General features: G+C 43.5%; 4 protein-coding genes across 5 annotated transcripts in view; 2 read left to right on the top strand and 2 right to left on the bottom strand.

Annotated features, from left to right (window-relative positions):
• Positions 1 to 22,078, top strand: part of LOC306934279 (heterogeneous nuclear ribonucleoprotein A0-like) — a gene marked incomplete at both ends in the record, with an annotated part of 306,611 nt that overhangs the window by 119,718 nt on the left and 164,815 nt on the right. The gene's annotated exons all lie outside the window — the stretch shown is intronic.
• Positions 5,813 to 7,390, bottom strand: LOC306933639 (UDP-glucuronosyltransferase 2C1-like; the record flags this gene model as incomplete). Its single annotated transcript, XM_079515955.1, has 1 exon — positions 5,813 to 7,390. The coding sequence occupies one exon, from the start codon at positions 7,388 to 7,390 to the stop codon at positions 5,813 to 5,815; it is 1,578 nt and encodes a 525-aa protein (XP_079372081.1).
• Positions 10,089 to 16,151, top strand: LOC306934631 (hibernation-specific plasma protein HP-55-like). 2 transcript variants are annotated; one of them, XM_079517281.1, is made up of 7 exons: positions 10,089 to 10,218; positions 11,456 to 11,594; positions 11,977 to 12,525; positions 13,341 to 13,411; positions 14,570 to 14,763; positions 15,140 to 15,284; positions 15,731 to 16,151. In XM_079517281.1, the coding sequence occupies exons 2-7, from the start codon at positions 11,462 to 11,464 to the stop codon at positions 15,914 to 15,916; spliced, it is 1,278 nt and encodes a 425-aa protein (XP_079373407.1). In that variant the 5' UTR covers positions 10,089 to 10,218; positions 11,456 to 11,461; the 3' UTR covers positions 15,917 to 16,151. The 2 variants fall into 2 exon arrangements, with proteins under 2 accessions (XP_079373407.1, XP_079373408.1); XM_079517282.1 differs by having other exon boundaries at positions 10,159 to 10,232.
• On the bottom strand, positions 18,402 to 21,107 carry LOC306934629 (methionine--tRNA ligase, cytoplasmic-like; the record flags this gene model as incomplete). Its single annotated transcript, XM_079517279.1, has 1 exon — positions 18,402 to 21,107. The coding sequence occupies exon 1, from the start codon at positions 21,000 to 21,002 to the stop codon at positions 18,402 to 18,404; it is 2,601 nt and encodes an 866-aa protein (XP_079373405.1). The 5' UTR covers positions 21,003 to 21,107.

Here is a 22,078-nt window from a genome sequence, read left to right as displayed (position 1 = left end):
GATGACAGCTACAAACTCAGCTACAAACGCAGCTACAAACTCAGCTACAAACGCAGCTACAAACTCAGCTACAAACGCAGCTACAAACTCAGCTACAAACGCAGCTACAAACGCAGCTACAAACTCAGCTACAAACGCAGCTACAAACTCAGCTACAAACGCAGCTACAAACTCAGCTACAAACGCAGCTACAAACGCAGCTACAAACTCAGCTACAAACTCAGCTACAAACGCAGCTACAAACGCAGCTACAACCTCAGCTACAAACGCAGCTACAAACTCAGCTACAAACGCAGCTACAAACGCGCATCATCACACAAAAGCATCAACAGTAGCAGACAGTGTTTCGAGCTTGTAGATCTGCTACCTTTGCTATTTTTTTAAATTTGAATCCTGAAAAACAACAGTTTTGTTCATAATGTGGTTTCCAGCCGACAGAGACTATATCATTCATTAGTTAAGGAATAAGGATGTTATTCCATCCATGGTTCCACTCCTATGCCGAGGATGAGCGCTCATAGGCGGGTAGGAGTTTAAGGAAGAGAGGAGTAGGTGTTACCGATGATATGAAGGCTCTGTTCCATTCTGGTCAAACAGTATCAGGGTGCTGCTATAGAGCGTCGCAGTCCCGCCTCCTACCCTGGACCAGGAAATGAAACCCAATGCATTATTCTCATAGACATTTCTTAAAGTATTTATTTAAAGACGGTTACGCCGCGGACAAAGCCAACTCGAGTCGTGACAACTCATGACAACACAAACAATATTTTGGACCAAACAAATAATTACAAAGAAGAAAAACAACAAAAAAAGTGTTGTAACCTGCCGTTTTTTTCTTCTTTCTAATTATTTGTTTGGTCCAAAATATTGTTTGTGTTGTCATGAGTTGTCACGACTCGAGTTGGCTTTGTCCGCGGCGTAACCGTCTTTAAATAAATACTTTAAGAAATGTCTATGAGAATAATGCATTGGGTTTCATTTCCTGGTCCAGGGTAGGAGGCGGGACTGCGACGCTCTATAGAGAGGGTATGCGCGTGACATCATCATACCCGGAAGTTATATGCAGGAACGCCTACTGAGTGGCAACAAACTACTTTTCTGGCCTTGATAGGCCATACATCCAAACAGACAAAAATGTTTGGTCAAACCATGTGACTCCCATTGAAAATGAATTGGAGCAGCAATCAAAAAGCAATCAGGCATCACACACGGACCGAACATTTGTTGTGTAGGTGTGTACGAAGCCCCAAGACAAGTAAAGTGTGACCCAAATGAAATGGATCTGCACAACACATTCACATTGACACACATTGCGCAAAGTACAAGGTTTCCTCCTCCAGTTCATGAAGATCCCATCAACCTATAACTCTATGCACGTCACTGGTCAAAAACCATCGTAACCTTACTCCACTTGAGCTGGATTTGGGTAAAGAAGTGATGGTAATGTAATGTAGGCCTATAAAGTAAAAAATGCCGACTTTGGGGCATATTGTGTTAAAATACATTATTTTTCCACTCAAAAGTTAATTTTCCATGCAACAAGGTTGTGTCTTCAAAGTTCAAACCATGTGACTCCCATTGGAAATGCATTGAGGCCATGACACACAGAAGACACAGCTGGGCACAAGTATGTCTTGAGTGAGGCCATACATAACATATAACCAGTGCCGTCTCCAGGCACTAATCAGCAGGGGGGCATACTTTTTTTCCAAAGGGGGCACATCATTTTTCAAACCCCCCCCCCCCCCCCCCCCCCCCCCCCTATGTTTAACAAAATCGCCTAGTAACAAAGTGATGCTTAGCACCAACAACAAACAAAGAAATACAAATATGTTGAGCATTATAATGTCTTCTGCATACTTGGCCTTCTGACTGTGAATCATCTAATCCTTCTCCAGCCAAAAACACATCTATATGCCAAGTGTTTTTCCTAATATTGTTTTTAATTGTTTTATTGACCTGTTATTTTCTTCATATTTCATTGTTTCTGATGTTTTGATGTTTTTATGATTCCTGTTTTATAACCTGTCTGTAAAGCACTTTGTAACTATATGTGTGGAAAGGTGCTATACAAATACAATTCATTCATTCTTCCTATGGTGGAAGAAGTAAGGGCCTATATGTTCACATAATGTGAGGAATTTAACTCACATGACCAATGGCGTCTGTACGATATATACCGGTATTATAGTAAACATACTAACTGTCTTTTGTCCCGCAGACTCTTTTGGAGCACGCCAAAATGAAGAAAGACCAAAGACTGCTGGAGTTTAATTCGCTGCTTACCTCGTCCTGAAGCTCAGCCACTGTACAGACCCAACACAGCGTGAAACGCCATCTGTATCCATCACCGTAACATGTATTATACACTACTGTATGGCACTAGTACACTCTTCAGTGTTCATTCATCTCATTGGTCCTCATTCACAAAGGAGAAATACGCCAGAGTGTATCGGAAGCGTAAACAGATGCGGGAAATTCCGTCCGATCACGCAACGTTGTTTTGCCGTGCAATTCAAAGAGCGGTGTGTACCACAGGTACGCAGGTGTATTTGTGAGGTACGCAGGTGAATGCGAGCGGGTGCCAAATGATCGGAAATTCAGCGGATAACTTCATTTGCATTGATCCACGCCCCATTTCACACCATAAAAGGCGTCAAGCATGACTCAGCAGACAGCAGTAAAAAAAACAAAAAAGAACTATAGGCCTTACAGCTCAAACGAAATAGAGGTCCTCCTGACGGAATGCAACAAAATAATGATATTTTCTGGTATAGTGGCTTCACAAATTAAAATAAAAATGATTGCTGGAAAGAAATTAGGCTATACTGCCGCGGTCAGTCAGTGCTGTGCAGATATATCATGAATATAGCCCTCTATTAATTTCCTAATTCCACAGGACCACAAACAAGTTTTTGCACCATTGTATAAAGTATACCACTATAGGCCTACCATACAAACTGACACTCAATCCATCAAAGGACAGGAAATTAAAAGAAAATGATCTGACCATGTCAAGCGCCGGAGCGACGACCACCACCTGCAGTCTCTTTTTTTACATCCATATACCATTACATTTGTGCGTGATTCTTTATATTGTCTATAGCCTACCATTAAACTATATAAATCATTTTCCCAAGCTTACAAAACGGTGAACGCTGCTCCGCACCGCTGCAGCAATGTCAAGCTGACTTACGGTATAAAATGCAGCTTGGCCATTTATTTATTTAAGTTCGGGACCAAGGCAGCAAGCTAGCGTATACTTGGCAATTATATTATAAAGCCTTTTCTTTTCTATTGAACAATTGCTCACTCACACCTTTGCAGAGGTAAAACATATATCCGATATTTTTATCAGAGCTGCATTGATTCATGCGGGGAATAGATTAATATCATCTCACTGTCATCTGTCTGAATGCCATGTGGAGAATGGATTTGTTCTGATCATGGACACGTAGGCATAGGCCTATAGCTATTTAAAATTTCAACCATATACGGCGGGTAGCCTCCTCTTTGTCAGATCTAAGTGCAGGTTCATTTATGATGATGTCGTCATATTAAAATGATTCGCGAATTTCGCGGGACATTTGGCACCAAACTTGATTGATCTCATCAATGTAGTACCCTACAGCCTAGCTATAAGTTCCCCATATTATAATTAATTAAGGCTTAAAACTATGACTGGCCGAATTGCACGCGCTGATGCAATAATGTGGACTTCTATTTTTTTTATATGGCTAATTAGCCCCCGTGACTGCTGTCTGTCTGTCAGACCGGCATGTCTGTGAACCATAGAAATAATCTGTTCTGTCCGGGCCGGGCTCACCGCACCGTTATATTCATTTGTCCAATGAATTCGTACAGTGCAGAATGCAGATAAGTGTATGTTCTTTTTTAACATGCAGCGCGAGTCCGCGAGAGCCGATCTACAAGCTCACAACGCGTTGCACTGCGAGTAGAAAGCTGTCAAGTGCAGCGCAATCGCGCAAGCTAGAAATATCCTAATAAATAAATAAAAAGGTGTCGGGTTTGCAGGGGCAGTTTCTGTATGGGACTCTAGGCTAACCTGCCTCTAGAATGCATGCATTTAGGCATCCAAGTGATACTTGGCTTTTATATAAGCTATCATTTGTTTATGTGCTGACCAATGCTTTGGACACATGCCTACATATTTTATCTGAGATTTGGGGACTTTTAATTGATTCAGAATGAAGACTAAAGCCTTCTGAATAAATCTACGCAAGCAGTACACGACCCTCTGAGGTGGCGCAGCTTATAGCGGAGTTTCCGACCATCCGACGTCACCGTCAAGTTCACGTTCAAGTTCATGAATTCCCACGTAATGTGGGAATCCACGTAAATGCCTGTCCGCTCACGCTCCGCTCACGTTACGTAACGGTATGAGCGTAAACGCCGTTGTGAATGAGGACCATAGAGTGTACAACTGTTACCAAATGGATCCATAGCCCCCCAAGGTGCTATTTGGTTACATTTGTACACTCCATATACATAGTTAGAAATCTGTGGTTAATGCATTGATATTTGTTTAATACACAGCATGCTGCAATGCAAATTTAAAACATCATGCAATATTTGTCTCAATCATTCTTGCAATGCGCCTTCCATTCATCAAATGTCTGAATCATGTCAGATTTTTACATGAATGAAGAGTTAGAGTTGGTTTATAGAACATCCACACATCAACTACTACAGGACTGCTAATGATACAAAATAATATCCAATATTGTTTTTGACAGCATTTGATTGTTTATTTGCAGTACAGTACATAAGAAGGGATGGTGTTTTTATTTTATTTTTTTGCCATACAAAATGTCCACAGCCAAGACTCAATAAAAGCAGTTATGTTTCATCTAAAGCAGTGGTTCTCAAACATTTTTGGCTCAGGGCACCCCTGTAAATAACTGTAAATATTTCCCCCTAAAATACAGAATGAATGACAGATTGAAAATAAGTTTATACTTTACGTTTAACCACTTGAACCACAGCATCCCTATTGTGGAGGGAATATTCGCCAAAAATAGCTGATCTACAAGCTTCTAACGTGTCGTGAGTGTGTAGGCTAGTATCTGATTTGTTGTATTTGTATATCTTTGTTAAGATTGTGAGGGAATTGATTGGGAGGGAATTGTTAACGGGTGATCTTGGGAAGTTGGGTTGAACTTGGGCACAAAATTAATGTTATTAACTTATTAAATAAGATACCTGTAGAGAGATAGATATGTCATTAACTGTCATTGCATCTCTGTATGTATTTATCATTTTATTTTACCGACGGCACGGGATGGCGGTCATTGCGCTGTCACAGTAATGTAACTTTGGAAGTGTATAGCCAAATTCCATATAGCCAAACCCGCTCATTCCATGTTGTGGTCTCAAAACACTGCATGACAGTGCATGTTGGGACTCGAAAAACCCTGTTGTATTTGTCTGGCACAGCAAAGGAGGTGGTGGAGGAAAGGAGTGTGTCACCCATGTGAAAACCCCTGTTGTATTTGTCTGGCACGGCAGACCCCTAGACTAATTGGTCCGTAACAGACCAAACATTTGTGTTCTGTGCGTGTGTATGAGGCCTCAGACAAGCAACACTTTTTAACATCCGACCGACCGACAGCGTTTCTTAAATTTAGAATAGAATTAAGAATAGATAGATAGATACTAAATGCATGGTCAGGGACCATATGCAATACCTTCGCGGACCACCAGATGAAAACCTGGATTCTATTATCCCAAAAGTAGTTTACTACCAATGCACTTAGTTATCATTCCCTTATACACATGTTACAACACTTCATCATTCTCTTTTCACTTTGCTCCTGCACAACACTTTACACCACAAAAACCTCATTGCTGAAATACAGACAATCAATACCAGTAAAACAGCTGCCAGCAGAAAGCCTATAACATCGAGTGAATGGTACTGAATCGTGGACATCTTGTACGACTCCGTCCTCAAGTGTGGCGCTCCCCTGTGCCTCATGACGAACTCGATCCAGAAGACGGCCAGGTCTAGAGGTTTTGTGGGCTGGTCCCTGTGCAGCTTCGACAGCCTCTGCATGTTCTCTGCGTAGGAGGGCTCGTGAAGGACCTCCTGTAGCGCTTTCAGGAAGTTGTCTTTGTTTATTGTGCCAATATCAACTACTTTGGCTACGCCCTTTGCTTCCATCCTGTTCATGTTGTCTACTTGGTCGAGCACGAGAGGCAGACCGACCAAAGGAACGCTGTGGTAGATAGCCTCCTGGACTCCGTTGGTGCCCCCATGGGCCACGAACACTCTGGTCTTGGGGTGGCCCAAGAGGTCCTTCTGGGGCAACCAGTCAACGAGTAACGTGTTGTTCCCCAGGGTCGATGGTCTCTCCCCGGTGTGCCTCCAGATCACCTTCTGCGGCAATTGGGCGAAAGCCGCCGCGATGATCTCCGTAATGTCCTCGGGAAGCTTTCCGACGAAGGAGCCCAGAGTCATCACGATGACCCCATGTTCTCCGGAACTCTGGACAAAGTCCTCCAGATGTGGAGGGAGAGGCTCGGGGGGCTTGCACTGCCAGCCTTGCATGTAAACGACGTTAGGCATCGTGGGGCGAGGGTATTCAAAGGTAAAGTCGCTTCTCATCAGCCAGATATCCGCCGCCTGGAAGAGCTCAGTATAATGGACATCAGGGCCGAAGTAACGGTGAACAAACGTTGTGTAGAGGTTGTCTGTGATATATCCAAATTCAATACGCATAAGAAGGTAGAAAAGTGCATTTTTGATTCGTTGGGGAAATGTCATCTTGTCGGTTAGGATGGCATCTGGGACCGGGACATAGGAGAGGGGACAGGGGGCGATGAGATAATGTGCCTCCCCTTGGACAGCCCACCTGGCGCTGAAGACCAGAGGAAGACCGAGACGATGGGCCAACATCGCCCCCATCCCCAGTGGGTCCGTCAAAACCACGTCGTACTTCTCCTCCTGCAAACGCTTCATCATTTCCCTATCCTCAAAAATGATCTCCATTGTCTGAACAATGGCTTTCTCCACCTCTTGGAAGCTTTTCACCAGTTCCCATTCCATTGCCATGCGAGCCCAAACAGAGGAACCGTCCCGCCGCATGTTCACCAGCCTCGCCAAGATTGTTCCAAAAAATTCCTCGTCCCCTACGCCCTGGACGTTGACTGTGACGGTGTTGTAGTGAGGCGAGTCTGGCTTGATGTACCAGCTGTTTGATGGCCTTATCACCGTGACCTCGTGGCCTCTGGAGTGCAGCTCTTCGATGATGACTTTCATGTTGATCCAAAGGCTTCCCTCATAAGAGTATACCAGTACTTTTCCACCGTCCACGAGCGCCGTGGAACACAGAAGTGTAGCAAACGCCACAAGCGTCAGTTGGCCCATCTCTGGGGAGACAGATTATTTGTTGATGATGAGCGGTTGCATATCATGGCACATAAGTAACTGGCACTGGCACTGGCACTGGCACTGATTAACTAATACTGCACTTTACACTCAGTTCATACTAGATAACAACATGAGTAGGATCAAAACAATATATCGTCGCTGTCGGGCAGACACCTCATATCTAATTTGTTTCTGTATATTAACGTTGTAGTCCCCTCCGGTAGATAGATACGATCACAAGGCGTTCTTTATGTTGTACAGACATGATTAGCGCAAATGCCAAATGCTGTGATAACTAAAACATAACAAAACATAACATTTAGTACAATATTCTCATAGAGAACAATAATCATAAGATACAAGCATACAAACAAATGTAACAATATATACCTCATTGGCCGCATCCACTTTGGGAGAATATCGGGGAGAAATCTTCTTTAATCAGTATCTTGACTCTTACAGCATATCTCTTTTACACATATGACAGCAGCAATGCACTATGCTTGTTGCACGCTGGAGTGCTCTGTTCAGAATGAACTGCCTCTGCCCCAGCTCTGATAATAATTTACAGTGATCTAATAAACCACCGGCACCAACAGATCAGCTTCAGCTGTTTAGATTAGTATGATCTCTTAGTCAATATTAGAAAGATAAATCACCTCAATACACAGTAAAACAAGTAGAAACATGAAATTGACCAAAACAAAATACATTATGAAAATTAATAATAAGTGTCCTTGTTCATCACGTTCCAGGCTTGAGGCGCGTTGGTAGACTCCCTTTGTTAAATAAAGGAATAACTTTTAATTCCGATGGCAGCTTTTAATTCTGATGACAGCTACAAACGCAGCTACAAACGCAGCTACAAACTCGGCTACAAACTCAGCTACAAACTCAGCTACAAACGCAGCTACAAACGCAGCTACAAACTCGGCTACAAACGCGCATCATCACACAAAAGCATCAACAGTAGCAGACAGTGTTTCGAGCTTGTAGATCTGCTACCTTTGCTATTTTTTTTTATTTGAATCCTGAAAAACATCATAATGTGGTTTCCAGCCGACAGAGACTATATCATTCATTAGTTAAGGAATAAGGATGTTATTCCATCCATGGTTCCACTCCTATGCCGAGGATGAGCGCTCATAGGCGGGTAGGAGTTTAAGGAAGAGAGGAGTAGGTGTTACCGATGATACGAAGGCTCTGTTCCATTCTGGTCAAACAGTATCAGGGTGCTGCTATAGAGGGTATGCGCGTGACATCATCATCATACCCGGAAGTTATATGCAGTGGCAAATGAGTGGCAAAAAACTACTTTTCTGGCCTTGATAGGCCATACATCCAAACAGACAAACTTGTTTGGTCAAACCATGTGACTCCCATTGAAAATGAATTGGAGCAGCAATCAAAAAGCAATCAGGCATCACACACGGACCGAACATTTGTTGTGTAGGTGTGTACGAAGCCCCAAGACAAGTAAAGTGTGACCCAAATGAAATGGATCTGCACAACACATTCACATTGACACACATTGCGCAAAGTACAAGGTTTCCTCTTCCAGTTCATGAAGATCCCATCAACCTATAACTATGCACGTCACTGGTCAAAAACCATCGTAACCTTACTCCACTTGAGCTGGATTTGGGTAAAGAAGTGATGGTAATATAATATAGGCCTATAAAGTAAAAAATGCCAACTTTGGGGCATATTGTGTTAAAATACATTATTTTTCCACTCAAAAGTTAATTTTCCATGCAACAAGGTTGTGTCTTCAATGTGACTCCCATTGGAAATGCATTGAGGCCATGACACACAGAAGACACAGGGCATTACATTATACATAACATATAACAACTCACTACCACTCTCTTGCAGATTGCTGACTGTTGCCTTTTCGGCCATGAATGATGCCATGCTTTATAGCTTAATTGCCTTTAACAGTCATCGTACCGGTACACAGAATAAATACAGAGGCTAGAGCTGCTAGAGCAGCAAGTATTGACAAGTCAAAGTGCAGGGATAACCAGGCTCATCATCTTTAGCATGCAGGTTTATCTGCCTGAAGAAGCTGAGGCAGGACTGTCTACTCAGTGGTGTAAAGTAACTACAGTAAGTATATGTACTCAAGTACTACAGTCTTGCTTTACTGTACTGAGGTAGCCTATTTGTACTTTACTTGAGTAGCCTAGTGTTTCCAATTTCCAATACTTTTACTTCTAGCCAACTTAACTTCTCAGGCATATAATTGCATGTTTACCCCATTTTTCTTTTAATTAGTTAGCCTACTTTGTAGATTGCACAATAGGATACTTTTACTATGACACTTTAAGTTTAATGCCAATACTTTAGGCTACATTTCGATTTCCGGATTCGTTGCAGTAATTGATAATTATACTTAAAGGACAACTTTAGTTATTTTCAACCAAGGTTCATGTTTTAGGTTGTTATTAGAGAAAGTAAAAGGTGAGTGTTATTTTTTCATTTGCTGATTTCTTTCGTTTTAGCGGGGGCATTCGAACATGGCGCTAAATATGTTTTTCTTTTTCTTTTTTTTGTACACAATTTTATTGACTATAGTCCTACTAGACCCCAGGAAATCTACCACAAAAGATCACAGGATCTACTAAATCAGAATGTGAAGGGGGCCAACTCAGTATGGCATAGGCCCTACCCCCCTGTCTGACCACTGTCTGTCCACTCAGTGAGTGGGGGGAGCCAGAGCCATTGATCTGTATGCTAAAAGCAGGGGACATCTCTCTCCTTCCTTTGTCTGTCTCTCAGCAGTCTGTCGGTGAGGACGAGCTAGGTGTCTTCACGTTAGGAAGGTGAGTAGTAACTAGTAAGTAGTAATAATAATAGTAATGTAATACTGTACAGTGTACACTTATGAAGTGTGACTGTAAATATGCGTAGTTGCAGGTTGCGTTGCGACTTTTACAGTGAAGTTATAGTGTAGCGCCGGCCGCAGCTAGAAGAATATGCAGGCTTTAGACTCTCTTTATAAGGACAGATGACAAGGAGTTATATCACTGGAACGCCACCGGTCGCTCCGTTTATTAATGATTCTCTTCACACAGTTAACAACAACCACTCTGACGCTCCACAACACTGCGTCATCATCGCACGACAGCCTTCAGGCAAAACCAAACGATCCCCGAGCCTACATAAGCACCCCATATGATGAAAACATATAGCCTACGATTGGTCATTGGTGTCATTCTTTAGTGGCGCTGGATTTGTGCTACATTGTGCTGTAAATAGATCATTTGTGCTAGTATATTTTTTTGCGATATTTTAAGTAAATATGTTTATGAGCATGGTATACTTGTGCCCCCTCTTGGCCAGACTCCGTAATGACAGTCCTTAACATGCCTGCCTAGTAAAATCATAATTTATATAAAAAATATCAAAATAGCCCAATTGTTGATTTCAATGGCACACATTAGAGCACATAAAGCACTACAGAATAAGAACATTTTGTACAATTTGGACCCAGATATTCAAGTTTCCATCATAAGCCTCAGCTTCAGCCTACACCTTTTGGGGCCACTAACAGAGTTAATATATTTAATGTAAATATGAGTGTTCTGATAAGTGCATGGAAATGAATAAATAACAAACTTTAGACTAATTTATAATTTGTCATAAACAATACAGTGGTGCTCGCTGAAGATAATTGAAAATAATTGACTCACAGTCATAACTTATTTGGTCAGATCCTGCCACAATGAACTATAATTTTACCTGTTTCAGTTTTGTGATACTTTGCTATTGAGGTCTTACGCTGGAAACCTCAATTTAAGATGTAACTTCTGAATGATAGAATGCTAAACCGCTTCTGTCCGTTTAAATTGTCCCATTAAAGAAAAATCTAATCGACCATTGGAAACATGGTGTAGTTGCAGTCATTCTACTTCATATTTGAATTGGGAACGGACTACAACACATTCATGGTAGTTCCAAACATAGAAGCGCTAGCCTAGATTGATAGGATTGTTTAGTTAACACACAGTGAGTGAACTATTGACTGATGGGAACCTTTTGAACCTTTATCTCGATCAGTTCATCATGATGCAAGGAGCCGTGGTGGTGTGGATTCTGTCCGCGCTGGTATGTCTGGGTACAGGACATCACCATAAAGGACACGAGGATCTGGGAACCCTTAAGCAAAAATCTGTTTTGACAGATTATGGACAAAAAGGTAACAGAGCTGACCATGGTTGGATTTGGCCGGTGGAGACATGTCTTATCCCTGCTTCTGGTCATACTAACTAACTACCGGTAACTAACTAACTAACTGTCTATCTATCTATCTATCTATCTATCTATCTATCTATCTATCTATCTATCTATCTATCTATCTATCATATATAATGTAGACTCTGATATGTTTGATAATATCACAATTTGATAATATGATGTACTTGTTACGATGATAGCCACATTAAACCTACTTTGGTCAATTTAGCAAAAATAGATCTAGAGTACAAGCTAAAGTGTTGGAAGAAGTGTAGGGTTTAAGTGCTTAAGAAAATACCCCCCTCTGTTTTTTTTTGTTTGTTTTTTTCACATATCGAACCCAGCACCTTCAGGTCATGAAGATAACAGTGCAGACCACGCTGCAAACAGCCTCGCCACTGTGACATCAGCAAACAAAGCTTTTGCCTTCGACCTGTACAGGAAACTGGCCGCTCAGACGGACAACCAAGGCAAGAACATCTTCTTCTCGCCCTCCAGTGTCAGCCTGGCCCTGGCAGCCTTGTCTGTAGGGGCCCGGGGCCAAACCCACCAGCAGCTCTTCAGTGGTCTGGGCTTCAACAGCTCCTTGCTGAACCAGGCTGACGTAAACCAGGCCTTCCATGGACTTCTGACCAAGACCTCATCAGAAGACATCAGTGCAGGAACTGCAGTGTTTGTGGACAATAAGTTCAAGCCACAGCCTGAGTTCCTGGATGCTCTCAGGCAGTCCTACCTGGCGGGCGGGTTCAATGTGGACTTTAACAATTCCACAGAGAGTGCTGCTGCCATCAACAAGTATGTGGAGGAGAAGACCCACGGCAAGATAGACCAACTAGTGAAAGACCTGGATCCTGACACCCTCATGTATCTCATTAGTTACGTATACTACAAAGGTGAGTCTCTGAGTTGTCATTCAATTCTTACATTTTTAGAATCATTTCATATACCAGACAGAAATTAACAAATTCAATTAGTGTTATGCCTGGGATAATCAATGGGGGCCGGGTCATTATTGAGAAATGTACCCGACAGCATAGAGCTCTAATCACCCTGAAGGGGTTTATTTCTCAATTATGACCCACGCCCCATTGATTATCCCTCTTCTTAGACGGCTACTTAAATAAATTAACCAATTGACCCAAAAGTAATAATAAAACGAAGGATTTCATTGCAGTAATGAAAGTATTCCATTAATTTTCGATTACTGCATTGCCTATTTCTCACTTCAAATCTGTTTTGAAAAACATTATTGACAGCAATGTTTGCGGTAAATTACATTACGTTTGTTTACATAGCTGCCATGTTGGATATGGCAGAAAACACTCATTGATGTGAGCATGTGCTTTGATTAGACAATGATCTGGTATAGAGTTCAGTGGTCATTATTCAAAAATAACGCACAGCTGAATTCTGTAATTTAGTACAGCATTCAAGTTAAATGCTGAACTAAATTACACAATTCAGCGGCAAGCCATCAGCATGATGTACACACCTCATAGTTATGGTGGTCCTTGCAAATGAAAGTAAAACATGACAACCACTAGTGGACTCTTAATAGCCATAGAACATAGTAATAGTAATTGGGTCTCGCCACAGACATGTTTGTCCGTGTACAGACATATTGATGACCCCTGCTACTGTCACCTTCCCTTATTTTAGTTACGTCTCAATATAGTCATCGTTGTTTCTATTGTTTTCTGTCAAACAGGAAAATGGAAGTCTCAATTTAACCCCAAAGAAACTTCGGAGGAGGATTTTAATGTGGATGAGCAAACCAAGGTACTTCATCCAATAACACTACTATCTTACCGACTGTCTTTTTATTGGTTTGCCTCCGATCTGAATGAACAGAGCCACGCAACAAAACATAAACTTTGAGAGAATACAAACAAACAAACGGGCATACCATGGTAGCAAATAAAGTTAGCCACTTTCCGGTCCTCACAGAGTTCCGACGAGACGCTGACTCGCTCGGGTAGAGTGAGACGTGACATCATTTCATTAATAAATTGTACTGCCCCGAGAGTGCGGCTGGGCAATGAATGGCATGGCAGAATACTATTACTGGGCGTTATCATAGAGGAACTGAATAAAACATATAGTCAGTGGACGGGAGTGGCAATGCCCCGTAAATTGCCACAGTGTTGCGATTTCACATGCCGGCATTAAATGGCGTCGGCAATATCATGTCACGCTACCAAGGAAAAATGTCTGCATTGTTATCAAAGTGTGAATGCAGATTAGAACGCTATACCATCATGACAGTGCGTCATGGCGGTGCTTCAATGAACAAACTGTTGGGCCGTTTAATACGGTGTGCAGTGCTGCGGATCCACTCTGGACTGTCCGCCTACTGTATAGGTCATTTTACCACGGATCCTCGTGTTTGGAACAGCGAGGTAGATCTCATCATCATTCTTCGACCGCGGTCGAGATCATGGATTCCACAATGCTACGCCAGACTTCCCGGTCCTTCATTGCCACCCCCAGTTCCTGCCTACTGAAGCACCGGTCCTTCATTGCCACCCCCAGTTCCTGCCTACTGAAGCATTTGTCCCTAGCGATGACATCAGGGAACGACAGCTTTCTACCTCTGGTCCGCCCTGAGGCAGGACTCCAGAGCAGAAGGGAAGATATAACCTCATTGTCAGCTCTGTAGCAGTGGCCGGCAAACTGCGGTAGATGAGATAGATCTAACAAGCTCACAACGTGCAACAGCTTTGAGTCACCTAGCCAGCACTTTCAAAGCATATTTAGGCAAAATCTGTTGCCAGAACCAGCAGTTTCTTAATCTTTGGCCACCGTGGGACCTATTTTTGTCAGTGCCTTACCCCGTATCCCTAAACTTCTTTGCCTTTTTTATATTTAAAAAGAAAAGTGAATAGTTCTACAAGCTCACAACGGCTCTTCTAAGTGATTCACATGGTGATGTTGCAGGTTCGTGTCCAGATGATGAACAGGGAGGCCTGGTTTGATATCCATTATGACCGCACTATCTCCACCCATGTCCTCCGTCTACCCTTCACCAACTCCTACTTCATGCTGCTGCTGATGCCTTACAAAGGTTTGACTCAACTGGAGGAGCACATCTGCCCCATGCACTACGCCAAATGGCTCAATGGGATGAGCAGGTTTGACATTACATTTGAAAAAGCATATACATACCCTGTTGCAATTTATTTATTTTTCAAAAAAAGCCAATCTGCAAGCATGTGTTGTGAGTGACCTGTTGTGAAAACTTGACATGCCCAAAATTATTACTTTCAGAATGTCATAATATTACATGTTACTTAGTACTTTAAATTGAAACGAATAATAATTATATTAATAACACATGCCATTTATATAGCGCTGTTCAAGAGACCCAAAATCGATATTTTGGGTCAATCAATAATACCTTCTGTGCCAAGTAATGACAATTGCATTACATTCACAAAACACTCAAAGTCAGAGATGGATCAATTATTTTCCCATAGTCTTAAGTGTTTTGTTTTTTTTGCTTTGCAGTGAGGAATACTATATTAATGTTCCCAAGTTTTCCATCAAGACTAATGTAAACCTGAACGGTGTGCTACATCAGATGGGAATGACAGACATGTTTGGTGCTGCAGCTAATTTCAGTGGCATTGCAGAGGATGTGTCTGTGTCAGAGGTAAGAGCTGTCACAATGGACTTACACACGTTTAAACTGTTCCTCATTTTGCTGGGGACCCCCCTGGAACCCCCCAAGGACCCCTGGGGGTCCCCAGACCTCACTCTGAGAACCACTGCACTACAGAACAATGACAGGTGCCTGTTACTGTCATTGAGGGGTGGAGTTAGGAGAGTTGACGGACAGTTTGAGGATGCAATGGAGTTAGGAGGTTTAGTCAGAAACTCTTTGTAATACTTTTATATTAAAAAGTATTACAAAATATTTGCTCAATATTTGTGAAACCCACACACAGACCGGTGTCCAATAGCATTGATTTATTAAAGAAAATACGTAGATAGCTATACATTGTGCATTATGCAACTGCAGACAGTCAGACAAAGTACAACATAACATTTTTAAATTGTGAGAATCACTGATCTAACCATTGATTGTTTTATGTGCAGGTTGTGCACCAAGCCAAACTGGACGTAGACGAGACTGGAGCCACTGCGACTGCGGTCACACACGTTGGAATCTCGCTGAAATCCTTTCCCCCGCAACTGAGATTCGATCGTCCATTCATGGTTCTCATCGCCGACTCCTCTCACAACATCCTGTTCATGGGAAAGATCGTCAATCCAAACCTCTGATGAGTCAAACTGTATGTTCTCAGTCATTCAAGGCAAGCACAGATGTTGACAGATGTTCCTTCATTTCATAACCCTGACATCTAATAGTGTTTGTATGTGTAGTTCTTGGCTTGCTGAGTAGTTTGAATGTAAAGTAATTTGCAGACCAGTAAAAGCCACAAAATGTGCGTATACCATATCGTCTCTGTTGGGTGGAGACCTCATGTCAAGAACTGTTTGTTACTTTTCAGGATTACATTTAAAAAAAAAATGTAATCCTGGCATGATCAAGTAGGGCATTCATTTACGGGAAACGATATGTTACTATATACATGTTAACAACAAATCGTGGAAATAGGTGATAAACAAGCTAACGCGTGTTTTGCATTGAAAAGAGTTTTCACAAAAAATAGGGACAGTAGGTAGAAAGTGTTTTAATGTAATACATAGAGCAGTAACACTCCCACCACTAGTGGGATAGGAAATAAATAAATGAAAGGATGCAGTGATTAGTGAAGACATCATATTTCGTTTGCTTGTTTAATGTTTGGACTGTAATTGGTTGTGTTTATGTTTGTACATGGATGCATAACTGCTTGGTTTGTTCAGAGTAATTATGCTAATAAAGACCAAAATCTTCAATCATTTGTGTTGTTTTGTTTTGAGCCCGTCCTATGTCCAGCTTTGAGGGTTTGTGCACACACAAACATCGTGTTAACACAAACATTGAATACCATTGACAATGAATGGCAAGCTTTGAGTGTTTGTGTAAACACAAACATTGAAGACGAAGGTGGGGATGCAAATTGTGATTGGACGGAATGAGATGATGTATGATGATAAGAGCACCCCTCACGGGTGTCATTTTGTTTTAATTAATGGTGATGTTTTAATCCGATTTCAAAGTGGGAATGTTTCTTTGGACCCAGGAAGATTAGCCTTCACTGCTTTGAGGACTTATAACGGTAATGGGGGGATCCTTAATAAAAAATGTGCCACATTAAAATCATTTTGGGATGTAGTTTTTTATTTTATCCAAACATGAAATTCCTCTATTGCTTCACTATAGGAAAAAAATGTGTGAAGTGAGGGGTGCTCTTATCATCGTACATCATCTCATTCCGGCCAATCACAATTTGCGTCCTTACTTTTCCCTCTTCATCTTTGTCTTCAATGTTTGTGTTTACACAAACTCGGAAAGCTGGGCATATGAGGGGCTACCTAAAAAAAAAGTAGTTTTGATTGATCGTGTAAAAATTGTTAAGCACACAATATGCTGTAAAGATTGCCCATTCCTTAGAGATACTGCACCGTAAGGTTTGCGCAAACTCTGACTGTTTATTGTGTATTCATCCTGCCAAGTTTCTGTATTGTAGTCAGTGGAGAGAAAAGGGAAGTAATCAATCTGGGAAAGGAAAAACAGTGCCATCTGCTGTTTGTTTCAGAATCTGTTCTTGAGAGAATAGTTGTATTTGAATTGAACTGCTTAGTAAAGTGGAATTAAATGTGGGTTGTCTTTTGTTTTTTTATAGATCAGATCCAAAACGTTGGATGTTCATGTAAGGTGGTAAACTCAGTTAACAAGTTGTATTAGCAGTAGCCTACTGACTTTATGACTAAGAAGACTACAGTAGCCTATTACAGCAAAAATACAAGCCATTATTGTTTTGTTTTTTTGACAGGATTTATGTAGGAAAGGCATAAGAATAATTGTCCAAGGGTATAAAAAAACAACACACCATCCAACGCTAATATCGGTACACAGACTTGGTCACAGAGACCCCTTTTACACCGGTTGGTTCCCAATGGGAACCGGTTCAGCTCTTTTTGGTTCTTTGTCCATTAACCAGTGCTTCAAAATTGGAACTTTAATTGTGAATTGAATGGGCAAAACCATACCTATATAACATTGTTATCAACCCCAGTTGATTACTTATACGAAGACAATGATTTATTGTATTACAAATTTGACATTTTTAAATATGCCAATGAGGCATTATACAGGAAAATATGGAAAAAATAGAAAATATGAAAAAGCTACTACTGTGAAAGGGTTATCATATGTAAATGTACTTATATTGATCCTATAAACAATTAATATAGGTATAGTTTTGCCCACTGAATTCATAATTAACGTTCCAAGTTTGGAGATCTGGCTCATGGACTAGAGTATTATCATGGGGTCTAGAGTATAAAATCTGGTTCTTTTGGTAAATGGATTTGCAAAAATCCCCCATTCTCTATGTATTAATTTGACTCTGTGTCTGCTTTCATTCCCCTATCGGCCTAGCCAGCAGTTCATTAGTTCAATTCATTCATGCCAATACGGCAATACCACATTGTCTCAGATCCTGTCACGGCTTTGCCTTAAGCAAATACCCTCATCTCTCTCTTAGTGTACATCTTCACATTCTCCAGTATGATACCTGAAACCTTCAATGTAACATGAATAGATTTCCTTGCTCTGACTAACCTCTTTGGGTCATTTTAAATGTGCTTTAACATCTCACTTCTTCTTGCCCTTCTGCTGTGCCAGTTCAGGGCTCTTCCCCTCTGCCAAAGCCAGCTGTTTTTTTAGGTCCAGTAGTTTGGCGACCTCCCCTGTGAGAACGGCCTTCTCTGCCTTTTGGGCCTTCAGCACTCGCACCGTGTCCGCCTGTTGGGCCATGGCCTCTGTGAGCTGCTTGGCTCGCTCTGGGTCGCCACTGCACACAGTGACCGGGGTTGACGCAGCCACTGGCGTGGCCTCAGCGGCGTTCTGTGGCTTTGTCTGCTGTACACCAAACCTCTCCTTCAAAGCCTCAATCTGGTCTGCCTCTAGTTTCTGGAACAAAGGACTGACGGTGCCAATGCGGTGGCCAGCAGCCAGGGTACAGACGAAGCTGCCAGTACCTTTCAGAATGGTGTTGATGCACGCCTGAGGGGCATTGAGCTGATCTCTGATGGTTTGGCTGACCGTCGGCATGTATGGCAGCAACATCACAGACAGCAAGCACGCAATATTCACAGACACACCGGTAACTGTACCTGCACGTTGCCTGTCGGTGTCTCCTCCCTTGATCTTCTTCCACGGCTCGTTGTCCTGGATGTACTGGTTGCCATGGCGAGAGATGTTGAGGATGTGTTTCAAAGCATTGCAAATTTTGACTTTGTCCATGAGCTGGATGTACTGGCGCAGCTCCCAGCCCACCTGGGCCAGGAGAATCTTGTCCTTGTCCTGCAGGTCCATTACAGGCACACAGCCCTCGAAGAACTTACTGACAAACATCCCTGCTCTGTTGATGAAGTTTCCCAGGTTATTAAGCAGCTCAGAGTTGTTCCTGGTAGCCATGTCATCCCAGCAGAAGTCAGAGTCCTTGCTCTCTGGACGCACGGACAGCAGGTAGAACCGCCACACGTCTGAGGGGATGCCGGTTTCCATCGCCATGTCTCCGAACACGCCCACGCCACGGCTCTTTGAGAACTTGACACGCTCATAGTTCAGATACTCAGTGGCGATGAGGTGGTTAACCAGGGTGTAGTTGTCCTGAGCTCCCAGCAGGGAGCATGGGAACACCACACTGTGAAATGGCACGTTGTCTTTGGCCATGAAGTTGTACAGCTCCACCTGCTGTGGATTCTTCCACCACTTCTCCCATTGGTCTGTGTAGTTGGCGGTGATGGACAGGTAGCCAATAGGGGCATCAAACCACACGTAGAACACCTTCTCTGCAAAGTCAGGGTGATCAGGCACTGGTGTTCCCCACTTCAGGTCCCTGGTGATGCAGCGCGGCTTCAGTCCGTCCCTCAGCCAGGAGTACGTGATTTGTTTGGCGTTGGATGTCCAGTCTCCTGTACTGGTCGACTTGTCCAGCCACTCCTTCAACTGGTTCTCCAACTTGGGCAGGTCCAGGAACAGGTGCTTGGATGAGCGGATGACGGGAGTCTGCCGACAGACTTTACACTGGGGATCCCCAAGCTCTACGGCGTTGATGAGTCGACCACAATCGTCACACTGATCCCCACGGGCCTCTGGGAAGCTACAGTGAGGACAGACCCCCTCCACAAAGCGGTCAGCCAGGAAGCCAGGAGGCGGGCAGCTCTCACAGCATAGCTGCTCCACCGTGTCCTCCACCAGGAACTTGTGGTTGTGTAGCCGCCTGAAAATGTCCTGGGCTATTTTTGTCTGTTGCTCTGTGGTGGTTCTGCCAAAGAAATCAAAGTCGATCTGGAACCACTTGTAAATGCTGGAGTGGACGGCGTGGTATTTATCACAGATCTGCTGCTCTGTCAGGTTCTCTTCTCTGGCCTTGATCTCCGTGGCCGTGCCATACTCATCCGTACCGCACACGAACAGCAGATTCCAGCCTCGCAGACGACCATACCTGGCGAAGACGTCAGAACTCAGGACACAGCCAATGATGTTACCCAGATGGGGGACATTGTTGACATATGGCAAAGCACTAGTCAGCAGGATGTTACGCTTACCCTCCTGAGGCAGGATGGGGTGTTGTCTCTCTGTGCTCACTGAGCAGCTGTCCAGTCCTTGACCCCATGTGACGGCAGCTGATGCCATCTCCTCCTCAGAGAACTGACGTTCTCCCTCACCCTCAGTGGAGCTGCTGCTGTGTGTCTGGGGGTCTCTGCTCTGGCTGCAGTGTGGGGCAGGCTGCCTCTGCATGAAGCCCTTCAGTGCCTCAAGGCCCTTTCCCTGCAGCGCCTTCTGAGCTGCAGTCTGACAGGCCTGCAGAATGGCCACACGGTCAAACCATGCCCGCAGTGCCTTGTGTTCGCCTGTTAAGGTGGAATCAGACATAACAGGATGCAGTGATGCCCACAGAACGATATCGGCCACCGAAACAGCTTCAGCAGTTAGGTATGGTGTGGTGGTCTTCCTCAGACTTTGATCCAGGTAGCTGAGGGGTCCCTGGAGGCACCTGGATGCCTCTGCTCGTTTCCCCTGCAGCACAGCCATGTGGAGGGTCTCCATAAGCGCCAGCTGAAGCTCTGTGGCTTCCCATTCAAGCCATTGAAGGCACTCGTCACTGGATAGCTGTCCACTCACTTCAAACATGTACTTGCAGATTGCGTTTGCACTGAAAAGGTGCAGTCCACTGGGCAGAAGCATGGCTGGCAGGGCTGGACGGCTGAGGAATGGCACCACTCGCTCTTCAGGGTTGACATGCTGAACCTCACATGTAACTCCTGTCAGTTGGAGCGTCGCTAACGGCTTCAGGCAATGAGGATTGCCCTCACTAACGAAAAGCTTCAGTTTCATCTGTTCCACTATATTGAACCGGTGTATGAGAATAATGACTGGCTTATGTCTGTGCGTGCAGTATATCTATCTATGGTCCCATGGTCCATATATGCTGACCTGTTCTGAATAAACTCAATAAAGGGACACAGAGGGACACATATAGAAATCTCCATATATGGGCATAAAAGGAACACAGATAGATGGGTGGAACGTGTTCGTGAACTCCATATATATTGTGGCGTCTCCGGTGACAACCACCGGCATACACAGTCACACGTGGCATACACAGTCACACGTTGCCATGGCAACCAGTAGCGCGCCACTCAGACCGGCGCGCCGAGTACACTCTAGGCATCGTAGTCTATGAGCAGAACACGCCTATCTGCCCAACATCCTACTCGGCCAGTTGACACTAATGCAGTCAGAGCAGGTTGATTCACCACGCAGGGCGGCTAGACAGACAGCACGCTCGTAGCGAAAGCCTTGGGTGGTAAGTGAACAGAGCTATTCCTCCCCGCCACCATCCACCACACATGTCTGTATGGCTATCCGCATCCTCACTACTCTGTCCGTTCACAGGCTTTATGGAGCAGCAGCAGTAATAGCAGCAACGCGAGCAGCAGCGACAGATTGATTGATTGATTGAAAATTTTATTAACAGTTTGCAGAATTACAGTACATTTCAAGCACAAACTCAATACAAAGGCTGTTAACTGTGAGTGGACGACCCAATTAAGCATTACACTTGTTTACAACAGGGTCCACCATGTTCAATTCATCAAAAGCAGCGAGGGCAGCGGGCCGGAGGCCGAGGCGGAGGAGGAGAGTGACTAGAGGACCCCTCGTTCCTCCCGGCCGCCTACCTGCCACTCAGGTTGTACGCCCACCTTTCTCTACTCTGGCATATAGAAGAATGTTGAAGATCACCATAGCAACCGAGCCTG

Source organism: Electrona antarctica (assembly GCF_951216825.1).
Source record: "Electrona antarctica genome assembly, chromosome: 12".
Lineage (NCBI taxonomy): Eukaryota > Metazoa > Chordata > Actinopteri > Myctophiformes > Myctophidae > Electrona > Electrona antarctica.
This window is presented reverse-complemented; position numbering and strand designations above follow the sequence as displayed.